Source organism: Monodon monoceros, unplaced genomic scaffold, assembly GCF_005190385.1.
Source record: "Monodon monoceros isolate NGI ecotype Baffin Bay Population unplaced genomic scaffold, NGI_Narwhal_1 Super_Scaffold_5, whole genome shotgun sequence".
NCBI lineage: Eukaryota > Metazoa > Chordata > Mammalia > Artiodactyla > Monodontidae > Monodon > Monodon monoceros.
Genome location: NW_021703782.1, coordinates 95,481,960 through 95,502,612, shown reverse-complemented (window position 1 = coordinate 95,502,612; position 20,653 = coordinate 95,481,960). Strand labels below are relative to the sequence as shown.

General features: G+C 45.3%; 1 protein-coding gene across 1 annotated transcript in view; it reads right to left on the bottom strand.

Moving 5' to 3' along the window:
• Nucleotides 1-20,653, bottom strand: part of PAPPA (pappalysin 1) — a 253,443-nt gene that overhangs the window by 171,757 nt on the left and 61,033 nt on the right. Inside the window, exons 5-7 of the mRNA XM_029203474.1 lie at nucleotides 20,302-20,595; nucleotides 11,347-11,539; nucleotides 4,400-4,521 (exon numbers count right to left, since the gene is read on the bottom strand). Of these exons, the coding sequence (XP_029059307.1) occupies nucleotides 4,400-4,521; nucleotides 11,347-11,539; nucleotides 20,302-20,595 (609 nt within the window). The remainder of the gene's footprint in view (nucleotides 1-4,399; nucleotides 4,522-11,346; nucleotides 11,540-20,301; nucleotides 20,596-20,653) is intronic.

The window sequence follows — 20,653 nt, the reverse complement described above, 5'->3', positions numbered from 1 at the left end:
GAGGAGAGGAGAGGAGAGGAGAGGAGAGGAGAGGAGAGGAGAGGAGAGGAGAGGAGAGGAGAGGAAGGGATGAGGGAAGAAAGGAAGGGGGAAGGAAGAAAAGTACAAAGGAACTGTTACTTCATTACCAATACACATCTTTTTGTATATATGCTGACAAGATGAAGAGTTACATGTTCATACAAGCTGTCCACTAGGGATGAGGCCATATGTGATGTGAAATATATTCACGCATACCTATGCTGATTTAAATTTACATTTATGGTGATCTATGCAGACACCTATCACATGTCCTTGTGTATATACACTGCAGCTGTTGACACAAATGTAACAACTTGGTGTCAGGTTTTTTCTAGATGAATACTTTAGCACACTGAAATATTCTGGGCAGGAAAATGGGGAAAATATTCACACAAGTAAGAATGAAAACAGCCAGTGCCATGTGTTAAATCTCTCATGGAAAACCCAGGAGTTGCAATGTATTATAGGCTTGCATAAGTGATCTGCACTGAGATTTGAGTCGATCAGATCTAGCTATCTAATTCCTGAGCTACAAGCGTATCGCGGTATTGAATACCTCAGAAAATATTCATCTATGAAATACAGTTTTTGCTCAAGAGAAGAGAAAATAGGTTTCTTCTTGGTACAACCATGTTCCGTGGCCAAAGGCAAGAATCTCTGTGATTATATGTACCTGAAGTTCATGAAACGGAGTTAATGGAACACACTGAATGTGCAGTAAATATCTGTTAAATGAAGAATTTTCTATCCTGTTAATACGGAGTTAAAATATCACAGCTGGAAAGGACGTTTGTTCTACGGATAATAAAATATCACAGCTGGAAAGGACGTTTGTTCTACGGATAAGATGCTATCTTCAGAGAAGCAAAGTGACTCACTCAAGGGCACAGAGCACACTGATGGCCAGACTCAGACCAAAATCCCATCCTCGTCAGTCCCCCCCACACCCATGCTCTTTCCCCAACCCCAAAGATACTCTGGCATCGCTCACAGACTGGGGAGTTTTATGTTAGTTTGGGAAGTCCAAAAACTTAAACACGCAAAGATAAATAGGATGAAAATGAGTTGAGAAATAAATTGCGGAGTTTGGCTCACGGAAAAGTTTATTTCTTTAAGAATATTAAAAGGGTCTGAGCCAAATGGATCACACAGCCTGTAATAGGATGCTCTAAAAAAAGAACAGAGCCTCTTCCTGGCCTGCCTGTACTAAATTTGCATATCCTGCAGGAAAACCCGGGGCTGCTGGGTTTCCTTGGAGGCCTCGGTCAGCTCAGGGTACAGGGGGCGCTCAGCACTTCAGTGGGACTCCACTCTGCATATCATGCTTGAAGAGGGTGAGGGGTGAATCAGGAACAGACCTAACCAATTGACAGTTTGGTTGGATGGAGGTGTGGGGAGATACCAGGAAATTATTTCTTTCGTTCAAGTGGTAGAACAAACCAAGATGATTTTAGCCAGAAAAGTCTCAGGGTATAGTCTTGCTACTTCTTCCTCCCAAATCTCTCTCAATTCCATTGATTCTTCTCCAGTATCACCGCCATTGACCTCATCCAGGCCACCGCCATCCGTCTGCTGGATTCCTGAAACAGCCACCTGGATGCGCCCTTTCCCCCATCCACTCCTCCCCCGATCTCTTCGCCACAGAGCAGCCCAGACGATCTTTCTAACAAGCACACCTCACCATATTCCAGGCACCTGCCAAGGCACGTGGCATCTCCTCACTGCCCTCAGAATAATCCAAACCCATCCTCATCCGGACATTACACATATCACCCCAGTCCAACCTCTCCCTCACCCACACCTTCCTTTTCATACTCCAGACCCATTTAAGTTCTTACCCCATTATTGAGGAGCTTTCGTTTATGTACGTTATATCTATTAGACGTTACCACATTGTAGATTAAAACCGAGAAACTTTAGAACACAAGGACACATAAGTATGTGTCCCATTAGCTGTCAGAGCAGTAAAACATCGCATGCCATGCAGCTGCTGGGAAGCTCCACTGCACACTCAGGAAAGAGTGAGCGTGGAAAAGGCCAACAGTGGTACAGCACTATTATGAAAATACTTTGGACTTTGAGGACACACTACAAAGTCTTAGGAACCCCATAAGCCTCCAGATCACACTGAGAAAACCAGTGCTCTAAACATATCCAACTCCTCTCACATTCTTTTTTTTTTTTTTTTTTTTTTTTTTGCGGTACGCGGGCCTCTCACTGTCGTGGCCCCTCCCGTTACGGAGCACAGGCTCCGGACGCGCAGATGGCTCACGGGCTCAGCCGCTCCGCGGCATGTGGGATCTTCCCGGACCGGGGCACGAACCCGTGTCCCCTGCATCGGCAGGCGGACTCTCAACCACTGCGCCACCAGGGAAGCCCCTCTCACATTCTTAAATGTACCTTGTTCACTGGTGCGTTAACATTTCCTGGGTGGCATGAGTCTCAATTTGGGGCGAGGTCCCCTACGCAGCACAAGCCTCATCACACCCGATGGTGATTGCCCACGTACTCATCTGACTCCCCTATTAGACAGTCAGCTCTGCCCAGTCCATGTGCCCAGCACAGTCCCTATGGTGGGCAGAGATGAGGTGGGTTCATTCCTTGCATGGAAGAGACCCATACCTTCTTCTGTGAGAACCCAATGTGGGTTCAGTTTGGGTGAAAAAGTTACCACTGCAGATTTTAGGAAGAACTTTCTAACAGATGGAGCTAGAATGGGAAGGCCAAGGAAATACACGAGCTGGTGCTGGGAGAGCCTCGGTGAGGGAGGGCACAAAGGGGATTCCTGCCCGGGGTGGGACCTGGGGCTGGATGACCCCAGGCATCCCTTCCACGGCTGACAGCCTGTGATTCTGTGAGGCTGAGCTAAGGGTTTCTCCCAGGCATCTCTCTGGCTTTACATTCCGGATGAATTTGTTTAGAGTTCCCCAGTTCGACTCTCATTTTTATTTTAAGCTATTTTAGAAGATAACAGAGCACAGCGCTGTCATTTTTCTCCCTCACTTTTCTCTCTGATCCCTCTCCCTTGCTTTATTCTATCTCTGGCTTTTTCTTTTTCAACCTTCTTTCTAAAAATATAAAGGGAGACGGGGGAGTTCTCACTGAACCTCAGTGAGGAGTCAGATTCTGCTCCCTCTGGTGGACTGGGGTCCCCACCCAAAGACAGCTGGCAGGAGCTGACCTGCATAGCAGAATGAAGGACAGAGAGGGGGCTTCTAAGTGGAAGTCTCTGAAGGCAACGGAGGGCGAGACGGAGGACTGAGGGGTCTCTGCCAGCCTGGCTTCAGGGACTAGACCTGTGCCCCAAAGAAAGAGACACTGCAGGAGGAAACGGAATAGGCAATTTTCCATGAGATTCTCTAAGTTGCAAGCTCTCTTCCTTCAGGGCCAAGCGACAGTGCAACAAAGCATTGGGTGAAAGGCGGTTTCTTAATTTCTCTAGAAAACTGAGGGGCAGTGAGCTGTACTGTAAGGTAGCACAGAGATTGTTGGCTCCTGGGGAGGCCTGGGAGATGTCCGTGTGCAGGGAAGGTCTGGTCATGGGTGGAGCCGCAACCGTGGCAGTCATGAGGTGCTTCCTGCTAGTGCCTTGCGGATAAATGGATCCTGAAAAGGAGGTTTCATGGAAGGAAACCGAGAGGAAGAGTTGTGACACATGTAAGAAGGCCCTGGGTACCCCAGAAGTAACTGTGGAAGAATCAAAGGCTAGTGATGTGTATTGATTCTAACGTGACCTTGTTTATTTATGCCCTCACAGGCTGTCAGGGTCTGGGGCATATATAAACATACACATACTGTGTCTTGTCAGGTGTGTGGCCTTGGGCACTTACTTAATACCTCAGGGAATCTGTTTCTTCATGTGTAAAGTGGCATGACATGCTCAGGGCAGTGCAGATGCTCAAAAGACTTGTGTTGAACAAATGCATGAACACTGGCCTTGATGTAGGGTTTCGAAAGGGTACAAACTCCTACTGATACAATGAATCAATTCTGGAGTTCTAATATACAGCATGGTGACTACAGTTAACAATACTGTATTGAAAATTGCTTAGAGAGGAAATCTTAAATGTTCTCACTTAAAAAAAAAACCGGAAATATGAGGTGACAGATGTGTTAACTAACCTTACCGTGGTGACTTTGAAATACACACATGTATTAAATCATCACATTGCACTCCTTAAACTTACATAGTGTTATATGTCAATTATACCTCAATAAAGCTGAGGAAAAAAAAAAAAGACAAGACTGGCCTTTTAGGGCGATCTTCAGATCAAATGAGATAGTACATGAAAAAGACCATTAAAAGCATAAAACTCCAACTATATCGAAAGTGTTCTTTGCACACCCAACCAGCAAAAGAGCTTCCAGGCTGGCTTACCTTCTGCTTCCCGAGGACTCCAGTGTCCTGATGGGCCACAGGGCATCGGGGAGGAGGCGTTGAAGGCATATTGCACCAGGATTCTCCCTTCCAGGCAAAGGTCACATGCTGATCCCAATTCTCTAGGAGGCCAAGGAAAGAAGGAAAATGCACCGACTTAGGAACAGTTGAATGAGTCCCTGGCTTGACTAAGCCAAAGGCGGAGGTTACAACCGATCTATGTTCTCCAGTCTTCCCAGAGCTTCCAGAATATGACCATGAGTGAAATTCTTCCCCACTGCCCACGAGGGCCGTGTTTGGGCCTAAGTGGCTTCTGTTCTGATGGGGGATACACTTTAATTCTAAACAGCCCAGAATCAACAGAATCAACTTACTACCTGCACTAATCTTCATTTCATCCATCACTTAAAGTTCCCTTGAAGATCTGACGTGTGGTTGTGAGAAAATCTTTTGCCCCATTGGACCTCAAATTTTATTCTTTTAACAATATCTGTCAGGTACCTACCATATGCAGGAACCATCCAGTATCCTAGGTATTAAATAGGAAGAAGGCGTGGTTCAGTTCCTTCACCTGAAAATGAGTGGGCTGAACTAGATGATGCCTAAAGAATCTTCTAGCCCTGACATTCTGGGGCTGGATGAGTCACTCTTTGATTTTACAGTCAAAAACAGTTTCCTAACCATGCCATCTAATTCATTTTAGCAGCTTTCCAAGGGGCAAGCCAATCCCTCAATGGGACCAGCCCAGCCCCAGAAGTAGAATGTTACGGTGGCTTTCCCTATCATCTAGTGTCTTACGTGTCTGGATTCAATCTCCCTTTAGCCACAACAGCCTCTGGGATCCTACTTGTTTTGCAGACTTGGCTCCTGTTTAGGAGACAGTTGCTGGGAAGGGAGGGGGATAAGCCCTCTCCTCATGTAACGAGGGTGAGTGAGCCCAAAACTCTGTAAATCTGAGCAACTCCTACAGAGTGACTGGAAAGGGAAAATGTCAAGAAATGTCATAGCCCAACCCATTATTTCTCAAAATGCAATGGTCCTTCCAATACCTCTTTCCTAGAAGAATCACTATACTTTGGCTACCTGACAGATACAGTGGAGGAACCCTATCTCAAGCCTTAGGGCTTTTGCTTCATAGGGAACCTCCGTAGCCCCTGGGCTCACATGCTTGTCAACATCACAGTCTGCTGGTGGTCCTTATTCCTCCTCCACCCAGCTGCCAGGGAGCTCAACCCCAAACCTAAATCTGAACACTTCATGTCCCTGCTTACCTACTTACATGGTGGTCAACATACGTAGTTTAATGTATGTATGGATGGATGGATAAATGCCAGTCATTCCAATATGTTGCTAAGACCCATGATGAACCTAGTCTAGACCCTCTAACTGCAGATCCTGCATCCTGAGCCTTATCACTGTAGATATGAAACCACACACAGGTGGAGATGTTATGGGCACACGAATATGCCGTGATAGGAGAACGATTAAATGGCCTAAGGTTGATCTGCTCAGTGCAATGGTAAGCAGTTTTTATAAAAAATACTTATAAAGATTACTAAATTTTATGGAAAAATGCATTCGCTATCATGTTAAGTGAAAGAGTCATATTCAAAACTGTATCTACAGCAGCATCTCAATGCTGTTCTAATAATCTTTTTTTTTTTTTTTTTTTGCGGTACGCGGGCCTCTCACTGTTGTGGCCTCTCCCGTTGTGGAGCACAGGCTCCGGACGCGCAGGCTCAGCGGCCATGGCTCACGGGCCCAGCTGCTCCGGGGCATGTGGGATCTTCCCGGACCGGGGCACGAACCCGTGTCCCCTGCATCGGCAGGCGGACTCTCAACCACTGCGCCACCAGGGAAGCCCTGTTCTAATAATCTTAATGCAACGAAATATTATCAGCAGTAATTTCTAGGTGGTAGAACACAGGATGATTCCTCCCTCCCTCCTTTTATTCCTGGTTTTCTGAACTTTCTATATATCTGCAGTATGTATAAGGCACTCCTGGACTAGCAGTAATGATGATTATACAAATATGCTTGCAGGCAGGGGATGAGGAGAGCAGAGAGAGGTGCTCAGCACCACTCTGGTTCCATTACAATGACCACAATCCATGCATAGCAACTCAGAGTCACAGGACTGGCTTTATGACGACAGTGAGATTACAAACATCCTTGTATGGAATCAGGAGTCACGCCGACCTTTATGGTAATTGAGCCTTTCTACTTCTTTAGATGCTCTGTTTTAGATGATACACATATAGTCACCTGTGCTTCACTGAGTTCTTGACACAGTGTAGGTTCCCAATAAACACTCTGATGAGTGAATAAGCCATCATCCACCTGACAATAAAGGTGCCTAATTTACACAGAGCTCTACCAAGTGCATTCCCTCATGTTCGATCACCGGTTCATGTGTTCATTCAATATTTCATCTATTCATTCAGTGGATACTCATTGAACAGCCGCTGGTTGTTAGCACTGTACAACTACCAGACATTAACCATCCAAGGGTGAGTACATTTGGTGTGGTAACTGCCCTCATAAGAGCTTTCCATCCAGCAGAGGCAACGGTCCCTAAACAAACAGATAAATAGATATAACAGTACAGATTCAGCATTTCTAGAAGGAAAGTTGATAGATGATGTAGGAGAGAATAATGGGGTGGAGCGTGCTGGGCTTATTTAGATTGGCATAATCATAGAAGATGTTAGTCAAGGTATGGTGAAGAATGACACAGAGTGGGAGTAAAGCATTCCAGGTTCAGTCTAAAGGTATGTAAAGGACCTAAGCAAGAAAGAAGGGCTTGGTCCATAAGGGGCCTTAAAGAAACCTGAGTGGCAAGAGTCACAGACGAAGGAAAGAGCAGTAAGAGAGGCAAGGGCCAGATCATGGGAGGTGCCGTAGACTACGTGTTAGATTACACATAGAAGTAATGGGAAACCACTGGAGGGTTGTAACACACGGGTGATGTGACCTAATTCACATTCTAAAATGATCAGTCTGAATGGTGAATGAAGAATAAGTTGGGCACAGGTAAAAGCAAAGTCAGTAACTAAACAGCAAAGGTGGGTGATCCTGATGTTCCCATTTTATAGTTAAGGAAACTGAGAAGCATGAGTACAAAGTAACCAAAATCATAGCTCAGAAAGTCACAGAGTCAAAATGGGCTTTACCAAAATCAGGCAATATCCTACATACATTCAGGGAGTGCACAGTATGTGTTTCTAATCTTTGGCATTTCTTTGATTTCAGTGGGCACCTGTATCTACACAGACAGACAGACAGACAGACAGACACACACACACACACACACACACACACACACACTGAAATCATAGAAATACAGGATGCTAACACAGGAAGAGATCATCTTTCTTACCCAGGTTCCATGAGAATCAAAGTTTAAAGCTCCAAATCTGTGTTGTCTAATACAGCAGCCCCTAATCACATGTGGCTATTTAAATTTAAATGAATTAAATAAATGTAGAATTCACTTCAGTTCCTCATTTAAACTTGTCACATTTCAATTGCTCCACAGCCACAGTTGACTAATGGCCACCATACTGGACACTGCAGAATGTTCTGTTGAACAGTGCTTCTCTAAGGCATCCACTGTACATAATGAATTAACCTCTCTCCTATGCATCTAAAATGGTACTAGTTACGTACCATCCTTAGGAGAACTGAGAAAACAGTTACTCAAAAGTCATTTTCTGTGCTCTGAGATTTGGAAAAGGAACCTTGGTTGCGCAAGGCTAGATCCCCTTGAGCTTATAGATCAGAAAAGTGAGGCTGAAGAGGAAGAAGAAATGGATGAGGTTGCAAAGACTTCAGACCCAGGTCTCTTGGTCCCCAGTCCAGCATTCTTTCCAATACACCACAGCCCATTGTTCAGGAAAATGCAACCATCTAGTCAACACATGTTTGCAAGACAGATAAAAATAAAGGAGTTAAAAAAGCCAGGGGTGGCCTTGAATTATTTATTCAGTTGCCCATGTGTGAGGACACAGGCTGTGGGAGGATCTGAATATGTTTTTTTAAGGAAAACCCTTGTATTCTCTTAGACCACAGATGTGAGGAACAGCAGGAGGACATGAGGATGGCCAGGGGCGAGAGGTTGGCATTGATGAATGTAGTGGAAAACACCAGAGATTTTTCAGGGAAAGAGAACTTTTCAAGTAGCTCAACAGCTCTGGAAAACTGTACAAGAAGGGAGCTTGTATTTCCTGAACACAGAGCGTGTGTGCTAGGCATAGCGCAGAGGTCATCTTGTGGAATTCGCCACAAAAGCCAGGGGAAGTGAGCCTGGTTAGCACCTTTTATGGAACAAGATGCAGAGGGCCAGAGAGGATCAGAGAAGGGAGATGACTTGCCCAAGGTCCCATAGGCTGGGAGTGGTGAAGCTGAGACTGGAACACAGACAACTTGACATCAAAGCTCGCGCACTTTGTACTAAGTCGATTTCCATCAGTAGGAACTCCGTGTGTATGGGAGGGGGACAGTTCCATTCCTTTACAACAATTTATTGAACTCGTTGACCTACTTCCTTTAGCCATAGACTATGGTCTACATAGCTGTTAACCCTAATTAGACATGTTTCTAAAATGTCAGTTTTAATTTAACATATGATAACTCCGTTGTGAAATCTTAGACTGAACAGAATAGCTATTGTATGAGCCTCAAGTACCAACTGACTATAGGTTATTAAAAACATATTGATTGAAGCTGAGGGCACTATGTAATAGAGACATATCTCATTACACAACAATTAGCCCTCCAATAGGTTTCCAACAATCAGATGGTATTTATTTAATGGACAAAAACTGCTTTATGAAATACAAATTGAATACATACACAGGAAGCTTCATTTACAAAACTTCCATTTTCAAGTGGAATCGAGGCCAAGCCTTGACCAAAAGTCTGATACTCCTCATTGCCACAGAAAAAATAAATAAATCTATGGGCTGCTGGAAAGCCTGCTCTGAAGTGTCACATGAGGTTTCCCAACCCCAGCTCTAAGCTCCCAGTGAGGATGGCTGGGGAAGAGGAAGGGGGATTTCTACAGAGGGCCTAGGGAGTGCACTTCCTTTCCCCGTGATCACATCCATCCAGCTGTCAAATGAAGGCTCTAGATTCAGGGACTGATAGTAGTGTGGAAAACTGGAGCCCGAATTTAATGTGATGCCGTGATCTAATATATTTTTTACATACACACACGCACACACACACATATACACCCATACTTGTGAGAGCTCCTTGCCACATTCTGTGGCCTTTTTTGAGGGGAGGGGTAACACCTCCTTCACAATTCAAAGTTTGGAAAGACTTAACGAAAGAACGTGAGAGCCTCGGATAAGACACTGCAAAATGTGACTCGAAGCCCAGCTCCCACCACCTGCTATGGGCTTTTGGTCAAAGCTCTCCACCTCTTTGTGCGACAGTCCCTACCTCATCTGGCAAATGCAGAAGTTGGTTCCCCTGTTATAGAATTACTGGAAAGATTAAATGAGACTGTATGGAAAGCATTTAGTACAGAATCCAGTGCAGAGTAAGCACTTGATAAATGGTGACAACCACGACCATAGAGTAATAATTAATCATTAGCTGGTTATTATTTCCACCATCATCAGTGTTGTATCATCATTTTTGGATAAAACATCCCCAAGAAGGGCTGGGAGGGGGGCAATATACTAATCTACCCTAAATTATAGTCAAGTTCCAACCAAAATAGAGGTCAACATCGCAGTACGTTTCATGACCCTTTAAAATCCCCTAAAGCTTGAGCTCCTCAGGGAGTCCCGATGCTGAAAGGCAGCACAAGAAACCGTTTGATTCAGGTTTCCACCTTCAGGCCATGAAGGCATCATTAGACCCACTTTTCAGCTGACAATAAGACTCAGGGAGGGAAAGTGACTTGCCCAAGGCCATACCACTAGTGAGTGGCAGACAGGAGCTGAACTGAGGTATCTTGTGCCTCAGATTATCATCCTCTGATCTTCTAAAAATTCTACCTTCAGTTCTATAAAACAACACTAGGCACAGGCACAGATTCTAATTATACAAAAATATATGTGGGACTTCCCCGGTGGCACAGTGGTTAAGAATCCACCTGCCAATGCAGGGGACATGGGTTCGATCCCTGGTCCGGGAAGATCCCACATGCCGCGGAGCAACTAAGTCCACGTGCCACAACGACTGAGTCTGCGCTCCAGAGCCCGCGAGACACAACTACCAAGCCCGCGTGCCACAACTACTGAAGCCCATGCGCCTAGAGCCCATGCTCCACAACAAGAGAAGCCACCGCAATGAGAAGCCCACACATCGCAATGAACAGTAGCCCCTGTTCGCCGCAATTAGGGAAAGCCCACGTAGCACTGAAGACCCGACGCAGCCAAAAAAAAAAAAAAAATCAGTGTTGAGCCCTGCTCAGCTTAATGCTGATTCAAGAGAAAGCTAAAAGCCTTAAAAAAAAAATTATATATTAAATAAATAAATTTATATATATATATGTACATATATGCCTGTGTATTCAGGTATAATGTACCCTTCATATACTATACGTATAGGAAGGTGTTAGCCCATTAACCAGAGGCAACTTCAACTCCCGAGCTCACGGAGATGAGACCAGTACCTCCATCGCAGAGGAAGTTCTGGCGACAGAGGTTTCCATGTTTTCAATGATAAAATGAAGCTAAATATTCACCACTTAAAATATGCATCATTACTCATTAATTTCTGTTAGCAATCATTCATGTATTCCCTGACCCCCAAATCTACATCGTGCCTCTATGGACCAGTCGTTGTGCTAGTCGTGGCGGGCACTCGTTAAACAAGATCGAGAACAAGAAACACAGCGAAATCCCTCTCCAAGGCTGCTTCCCTTCCAAGTTTCCCTCTTCTTGGCAGGAGACAGAGAGGGGCATCAACACTTCACGGGCTACACTCACCTTTCAAAGAAGTGGCCGTCGATGGGCGGGAACCACTCCAGCATCACAGAGTCGGTCGTGTGGCCCACGATCTGGGGGGCAAGGGCGACAGGCGCCGGCTTCCTGGAGGGCTGCCAGCTCTGGTACACCAGGTCCAGGTAACAGTGCATTCTGGCGACTTGATTGGGCGTGAAGGAGTCAGTGCAGTCGTCATCTGCAAGCGGGCAGAGGGAGAGATAAGAACCTCGCTGCACGGGCGGGCAGGCAAGAGCATGATGATGTCTCCTGGTGGACCAGGAGCCAGCACCCCAGCCCCTGCCAACTCAGAGCTGGCCTCTTCCAGTGCTCAAGAGTTAATGGTCTGTGAACAAATTAGTGCAGTCATCACTTCTGGAGACAGGTGAGAGGGAACAGGAGGAAGGGGAGGGAGGATAGAACTGAAAAGGCACGTCTGAGCCTGGAGAGGAAGGTCACGGATAAGGACAAGGGCAAGACAAGCTGCTTTCCACGGGGCCCAAATCCCCTGGTCAGTAAGTCACACATTCCCTTATCCGCTCCCTCCCCACCAATCATTCAACCTCTCTCACTCATCCACTCATTTTCTTGCGTATTCACTCATTCACTCACTCACTCCTTCTTTTACGCACTCACTTGTTCCTTCACTCACGCCTTCGCATTCATTCATCCACTCATTCATTAATTGTGCCGTTTACTGAGGCAGTGATACTGGCCTTCAAACAGGCTTTCTGAGCCTCGATTCCATAGTCTCTGCTCTAAGCCAAGGGCCAAGGAAACATAAAACATTCCTGCCCTCAAGGAGCTACCTGCCTAGTTACAGAGTGAAGGTCAGTTCGCTGTGTGGGTCAAGGTGGTTATAAGGCTGTTCAGGTCTGTGACACTGACTACTGATGAAGAGGAGTCGGCATGTAGAGGAAGGCGGAGGAACCGGAGAGGTTTCTGGATGTGGAACTGGAGGGCAACCAGGTTGCACAGCTAAGACTGAGAAAGAAAACGGAGGCATGGCGGGAGGGGGAGCTCAGGCCTGCAGAGCCAATGTGTCCTATGCAGCAAGCACGGGCCAGGAGTCAGGCAGACGCAGAAGCAGTCCAGGCTGAGTGTCCACGGCGGGAATACAAGGACAACGACGCCTCCTGCACAGTGCTATCACCGGGAAATTCCCAGGCATGGGGCACTGTGCTTTGGACACATATAACCCTCCCACTAGTTTTGGAGTAAATACTGTGATTTCTGCATTGTACAGAGGAGGAAATTGAGGCTGAGAGAGGTCTACCTGCTTTTTAAAGAGCACAGAGCTAGGGGCAGATCTGAGATTCGAACCCAGGCAGTCTGGACTCCAAGGCCACGTTTCTAATCAATATGAGAACTTCTTTCTGAGGGTACATGAGACCTTGTCTGGGCAAAGCATCCTGCAGGTGCTTGATAAACAGGAGTGGAGCCTGAGTCTGAGGGGGGCTGGAATACAATCTCTTAATGTCTTTAGATCTAATGACCTTCAATTCTAGTCTCTCTTTTCTAGGATGCGGAATGAAGGCCATGACCCGAGACTTATCCACACCCGCCCCCAACCCCCCACCCCAAGGAAGAAGCTGGACTCCCATCTCTCCCTCCAACAGCTTTATTCAGCTGCCCCAGGGGCAGAGCAAGGCGCTGTTTTGGCTTGGTTTCCAAAAACACCACTTCCCAGAGGTGTCCGCCTGGTCAGGGTTTCTGCAGCTGGGCCCCAGACGGAGGAGCACGGAGATCGCCAGATCTTAAAACAAACCCGCCACTGGGAGTCCCGCAGCATAAACTCACTTCCCCTTATCAAACAAACAGAAAATAACTTTGGGCAGGTGCTGGTCAGTTGGACGTGACCTTGAGAATCCAGCTTTGAGAAGGGACGGGGTACAAGGAGGTTATACACAGAAGCTGCCTCTGATCCCCTTAGCAATTTTTGACAGTCTCCTTTCCAGCACCCTGGGGAAGTCTTTCATACATTGGGTGTCCTTTGGAAAACACTGTAAAAGAGTGGCTAGTTACACAAATCACTCTCGAGCCCAGGTACCCCCATGTAAATCCTTGGATACCAAACGTTCTATGGGTCCCCACTGCCCGGAGAATAGAGTCCAAACGCACTTGATGGTCTAAGAAGCGTTAGGTCATCAGGTGCATTTTCCTTTGTTACTATGAACTCTGCACTTCATCCTGAAAGCTTTGGAAAAGCCACTGGATGGGTTACAGGCAGGAGAAGGACATGATGGCTAAGGAAGTAGGGGTTCTGTAGTTAGATTCATGCATGAGGAACCTGGAGTCAGGAATCTGGAGTCAAATGACTTTATGCCCTCAGTGCTTCGGTTTGCCCATCTGTAAAGTGGAGATGATGATAACAAGAGTGCTTATGTCAGAACACTGCTGAGGGTTATGCAAAGTGCAACATCAAGAGGTATGACCAATGCTCAGTGAATGCGCACTGCCTCGGGACCGGGAATAGGGTCTGTGTGTGTGCACGCATGCATGTGCACTAAGGTGGGTGAGTGCTGGAAAACCAGAAACAGGAAAAAATAACAGAATGTAAAATATTCATTCTCTTTGATCTCACAACATCCCATTTAGGAATTCAACAGATCAATACTCATGAACAAACACAAGGGAAAACATATGTACAAGGATGTCTTCTGAAGCATCATTTACATAGTAAAAATATTCGAAATAACACATCCACCTGTCAATAGGGGGATGACTCTGTACCTTGAGGCACATGCACAGAAGAGAATTCTAATCAGTCATTTCCAAAACAAGGAAGTAACTTTAAAACTCAGGTCCCTTGTGTGTAAACTGGGGACATTTAAATCAACCCCACTACTTAGAGTTGTGGTGTGGACTCCACGAGCTGGAACGTATAAAGCATTTATCAAGATGAAGGAAGAAGAAAAACTGCAAAGTTTTTCCTCTCTACATTCTGATTTGTTTGCTTTTCTTCCCCCAAAGAAGCATATTTTCCTTTTCTAACTTAAACATTAGCCGTTTCCATGTCTGTCAATAAAAAAGTTTGAAAAATGGACAGGTGATAGAACCTGGTAGGAGAACAGAACTGTACCTGAACTTTAAAGCTTTAGTCGGAAAATGTCCCTCCCAGGGTAGATCGCTTAGAGACTGAACTGCTACCAGAATCTTGGGTGAGGTAAGGGTTTCTGTTTATCATAAAGGCTCTGCCTCAATTAGCTAACATCTCGGGTCAGCCCCTCTTAGCTTTCTGCCATCACGGGCTTTCCCTCCTGATATCTGTGGCCACTTGATCCTGGTCTCTAGGACCAGCCAACTCATCTTGTTCTTCTGTCCCCACCTTGTCCCCAAGCAGAAAGGACTTCGGGGGGATTTCAGTATTCTGGGGGCCTGCACCAGTCCGCATGCTGTTGAAGTTGTGCCCTGAGTTTTCTAATCAAACTCTGCTCTCAAGAACAATTTCCATCCGTAGCTGGAAGGGCACAGAGCATGGAGGTTCAGGGCCTCCACTCCCCGTGGAGCCTTGGGCACAATGCTGACCCCTGACAGCCTCATTTCTACCCGCTGTAAAATAAGGAATCGTGATGCTAACTGCTTCCTACAGCTGATGAAAGCATTTAACAAGCTCACCCATTTCTAGCGCGTGAATAACTGAGTTGCCCTTTGTAAAAGTCTCTGCCTTTTTGTTGTTTTAAAAATAATGATAATAACAGCAACAGCAATAAGTGATTATATTCACTGTAGAGCATTTGGAATGTGCTTAGAATACTGCAAAGAAATAAACGCTACCGTAAACATCACCTAGAGATAATACAATTAATATCTAGTATACACATATATGTATGTGTAGATGGATGTGAATATCTACAGTGAATTTCTGTAATTCTTATCACAAACATCATGTATATAATTGTGATCATATATGATATATATTCCAGGTCTTACACTATACATTAGGCTCTGGGCTGTTTTCACGCTAAACTGAACAAATAATCCTACTAATTGTCACTTATTGAGCACGAGTTATAGCACCAAGGACAGATCTAAAGCCTTCACCTGTACAATCACACCTACTGTCATGCAAGGTAAGGGTGATTAACCTCCATGGTATCCATGAAGTAACAGGCCCAGAGAGAAGTAACTTGCCTGAGGTCAAAGGCTAGCACACAGAGGATTCAAGTTGGTCCCCACACTCCACACTTCACACTCTGAACCACTAGGTGACTCTGCTTTGTGGCCCTCAGCCATCCGCTACGCATCTTCAGTGATCACAGAACGTTCTATCATACGGGTACCTTGTGATTTACTTCAGCAACCCATTGTCTCTGGACTTGTAGGAAGCTTCTGCTTTTTCACACGTATAAAACCACTTCTTTTCTATGCTTGGCAGACAGTAAATGTCTAATTAATATTTGGAGAATAAACATTGCTCAGAACATTTTTAGGACTAAACCTTTAAACACATCAACTGATTTATTTCCTTAGGATATACTTCTTAGAGGTGGGACTTCTGGGTCAAAACGTATGTGCATATTAAAAGAGACACACAGAACAACGGAGACAAGACACTTGCTCCCAAAGGCTGGGGAAGGCCTGGTTTCCACACTCTTGAGGAGGCAGGGCCTGGAGGGTCCTCTTGGTTGGCTCCCTATGGCCTATTACCTTCAGGAAGTAAAATCTGAGCTGCTGCCCTTCTATCTGCCTGGGGATTATCCAACAGCTCAACGTGACCGCACTCACCCGGTGCTCGACCTGGCTTGCCCCATCACCTGCCTGGTGTCTGCTTAATCTGAGCAGTTGGGACTCTCTTAAACTTCCCCAGTATCAGAAAGGGAGCCAAATAATTCTTGCTTAAATGCAGGCTCTGCAATAGAAGGCATGCCTTGTTTTTGCTGTGTGACCCTGGGAAAGTGACTTAAACTCCCTAAGCCACACTTTCTGCACCTGTAAAATGGGTGCAATAGTAATAGCATTTACTCCATTGGGTTATTTTGAGGATTCAATGAGACAAGCCTAAGAAGTGTTTCCCACAGCGTCTGGCATGCCACAGGTACTCAGTAATTTCTGTAGACCTGTCACCAGCCATGTTCAATTAATTAAAATTACTTAGGACTAACAATTTAGCTCCTCAGTCTCACTTGCCGTGCTTCAAGTGTTCAATAGCCACAAGCAGCTAACGGCTACCATACAGGGCAGCGCAGACACAGAACACACACAGCTCTGCAGCAAGTTGGAGGACCCAGGAAGGAAGGAACTCGGAGCAGCTGAGCCGGCAAGGTCTCCACCCTCTTGCCTTGACTGCAAACCCCCTGTGCATTGCTCTCCCCAGCCCTGAGAACCCGATCCTGGTCTGCATTTTGAATTTCATCCAGCTGCTTTTGTCACCTCATCTATCAGAGATCCTAAGGAAAACAAACATTTCAAAGTTCGTGGTTGCCTTGAATATGCTTTTGCGGGTGTAAGTTTGTTATCGTAGCTCAGTGAATTAGTTCTGCTGTTAATGGGTCACTGAGCTGAGGGGTTCCTTTAAAAAAACAACATTAAATCAATCACCCTTTAGATCTGTACAAAGGGGAACAAAAAAAGATTTAGTTTATGGGGGTCTGGTAGCTAGTGGCAGCTCCTGACCCCTAAGAGGCCGGCAAACTTCCAAACTCATGTTATTGTTTATTTTCCATGTGCATTGAGCTGGCCAAGGAAAGGTGCTATAGAAATGGAACGAAAGCAGGGCCCTGTGAGAGGACAGGGCACCGGATGTGAGATGCAGGCTTGGCTGGGAATGGGAGCCCAGCAGGAATCTGCTTTTGAGGAAATACCCAGTACTCGGGTCTTTTTTAGAGACCCAAAACTAAGGACCGTTTACGGTGCCAAGGGTAGGCACTGACCCTTCAAGAGACCTCAGGTGTGAACTGTAGGAACCTGAAACTGGAGAGGCCCCCAGAGGTCATCAGCGCAAATGGAAAACCAGGAAGACCCACGGGCAATCATCGAATTCATTGGGTTTCAGGAGGGAAATCCTCTCTTCAAATGCAATCTGAGGCAAAACTCCAACAGAAACGGAAAACTGTGGGAAGGGGGCTCCCCTGGTTCAAGCAGAGATGGAGACCTAGAGGCACACAGCCACTCAGGGCAGCCCCCCGAGGCGTTATCTGTGGGACAGAGCTCGAAAGCCACCCAAAGTGCTCAATATCCCACTCAGCCATCAGCTAGGTCTCATTTGAAGAGAGGCATGAGAGTAAACGAGAAAAAAAAAATACTTGGAGTCACCAAAATATACAAGCAGCTCATGCAGTTCAATATTAAAAAAACAAACAACCCAATCCAATAATGGGCAGAAGACCTAAACAGACATTTCTCCAAAGAAGATATACAGATTGCCAACAAACACATGAAAGGATGCTCAACATCACTCATCATTAGAGAAATGCAAATCAAAACTACAGTGAGGTATCACCTCACACCGGTCAGAATGGCCATCATCAAAAAATCTACAAACATATATACAATGGAATATTACTCAGCCAGAAAAAGGAATGAAACTGGGTCATTTGTTGAGACGTGGATGGATCTAGAGACTCATACAGAGTGAAGTAAGTCAGAAAGAGAAAAACATATATTGTATATTAACGCGTATATGTGGACACTAGAAAAATGTACAGATGAACCGGTTTGCAGGGCAGAAACTGAGACACAGATGTAGAGAACAAACGTATGGCCACAAGGGGGGAAAGCAGTGGGGGTGGGGGTGGGGGTGTGATGAATTGGGGGATTGGGATTGACACGTATACACTGATGTGTATAAAACTGATGACTAATAAGGACCTGCTATATAAAAAATATAAATAAAATAAAATTCAAAAATTAAAAAAAATCTACAAACAATAAATGCTGGAGAGGGTGTGGAGAAAAGGGAACCTTCCTGCACTGTTGGTGGGAATGTAAATTGATACAGCCACTATGGAGAACGGTATGGAGGTTCCTTAAAAAAACTACAAATAAAACTACCATACAACCCAGCAATCCCACTACTGGGCGTATACCCTGAGAAAACCATAATTCAAAAAGAGTCATGTACCACAATGTTCACTGCAGCTCTATTTACAATAGCCAGGACAAGGAAGCAACCTAAGTGTCCATCGACAGATGAATGGTTAAAGAAGACGTGGCACGTATATACAATGGAATAGTACTCAGCCATAAAAAAGAAACGAAACTGAGTTATTTGTAGTGAGGTGGATGGACCTAGAGTCTGTCATACAGAGTGAAGTAAGTCAGAAAGAGAAAAACAAATACCGTGTGCTAACACATATATATGGAATCTAAAAAAAAAAAAAGTGGTTCTGATGAACCTAGGGGCAGGACAGGAATAAAGACGCAGACGTAGAGAATGGACTTGAGGACATGGGGAGGGGGAAGGGTATGCTGGGACGAAGTGAGAGAGTGGCATGGACATATACACACTACCAAATGTAAAATAGATAGCTAGTGGGAAGCAACCGCATAGCACAGGGAGATCAGCTGGGTGCTCTGTGACCACCTAGAGGGGTGGGATAGGGAGGGTGGGAGGCAGGGAGACGCAAGAGGGAGGAGATATGGGGATATATGTATATGTATAGCTGATTCACTTTGTTATAAAGCAGAATCTAGCACAACAATGGAAAGCAATTATACTCCAATAAAGATGTTAAAAAAATAAAATAAAATAAAATTAGAGATTTAACTAAGCAATTCCATTGTAAAAAAAACAAAACAAAAAACTTTGAGTCAGATGTGCGACCTGGGGCCAAAGACTTCAGTCAGCCTATGGATTGTACTGTCACCTATGAAATGGTGATAGTTCCTACCTCATAGGTTTCTTGTGAGAATTAAATAAGATGGTGTATATTAAAGTCCTTTATGAACAGTAAGCTTTTTTACAAGTAGAAATATTATTATTGATAAGAATCAATTTTATATGCCTGTTATTAGAGAATTTATTCATTTTCCTCCCCTCCTGCGTTTCTCTTTCCCTTCTTCCCTCCTTCCTCCCTTTCTTCTTAACAAACATTTTTAAAGCACAAGGCCCTGTGCTAGGTACTGAGAATACAGTGATGTATTTAGAGGCAAGCTCTGCCTTCACAGAGCTCGCTTGTTTTGGTTGGTGGAAAGGAACACTTAAGTTGAATATTATAATAGAATTGGATGCTGGGCTACCATGTGCAATTTTGCAGGTGGTGCCTTACCCAAAAGCTCTTGGTTAGGCGGCCAGTAGTGAGGGCTGTGACTGCCCTAAGGAAGGGGTATCTTTTTCTGATTTGCCAAAGATGTTATAAGGGCTGGAAGTGGCCTTGATATACACTAAAAGGAAGTACAGGGCATCCTAGAATCCAAAGAATGAGTCTTTAACGCTGTTACTGATGGTATGAAAAAGGGCTTTGAAAGGATATATGCAGTTAGGAGAAAAACATAACCAACTTATGTAATAATTTCATATTTGCAAAACCAAAAGCATTCTATTTTTTCTATAATAAAACACTAAAGGAGCATGTGAGAGTTCTGTGTTTTAAAAAAAGTTTCAAATAAATAAATAAATAAGGTTTCAACCACCACCAGCTGCAAAACTAGGAGGAACCTTGGAGGTCAGTTCCAAAGATTCCATTTTCTTGAGAAAAGCGGGACCCAGAGAGGGCATGTGACAGACCCCAAGGCATTAGGTGACCCCGTGGCAGAGCTGGGCCTTCTGCGCAGGTTTCCCACTTTCAGTCCTGGTGAGCTGCCTGAAGTATCTTTCTGAGGAGCCCTCAGATACAACATCTTCCTTGTATCCACGAGGTGCTCACGGAAGGAATATTATCTTGATTATTTGGGATAAGGAATTGTTGGGATGAAGAAATCTCAGAAAAGGCAAGCAGCTTGCTCGAGGCTTCTCTGAGCCAGGACCAGAGGCCACGTCTGACACCCAGCCCCGTGCACCCTGCAGAGTGTGGGCCTTACCTGCATAGCTCATGAAGTTGCTGTAAGGAGTGTTGAAGAAGCTGTTAAAGCCACAGGTGTCGTTCCCTGGCCCCGGGTCACCGCAGAACTTGTGCTTTGGGGCTGGGTTGGTGTCACTGCAGAGGTCTCCGGTCTCAAAGGAGGGCTCTGTCTCCATGCAGGGGTCACTGCAAGATTGGATTTCTGAGATGCCTCGGAAGATGTGATAGAGGCCCAGGCTGTGCCCGATCTCATGGATCATGGTGTGGGTGTGCCCAGGAATGCCATAGAAAGATGGATTCAAGACAATGCCACCTGCAAGGGGAAAGCCAGAGGATTAGGCAAACTGGGCACTCTGCTTCCTGATGCAGGT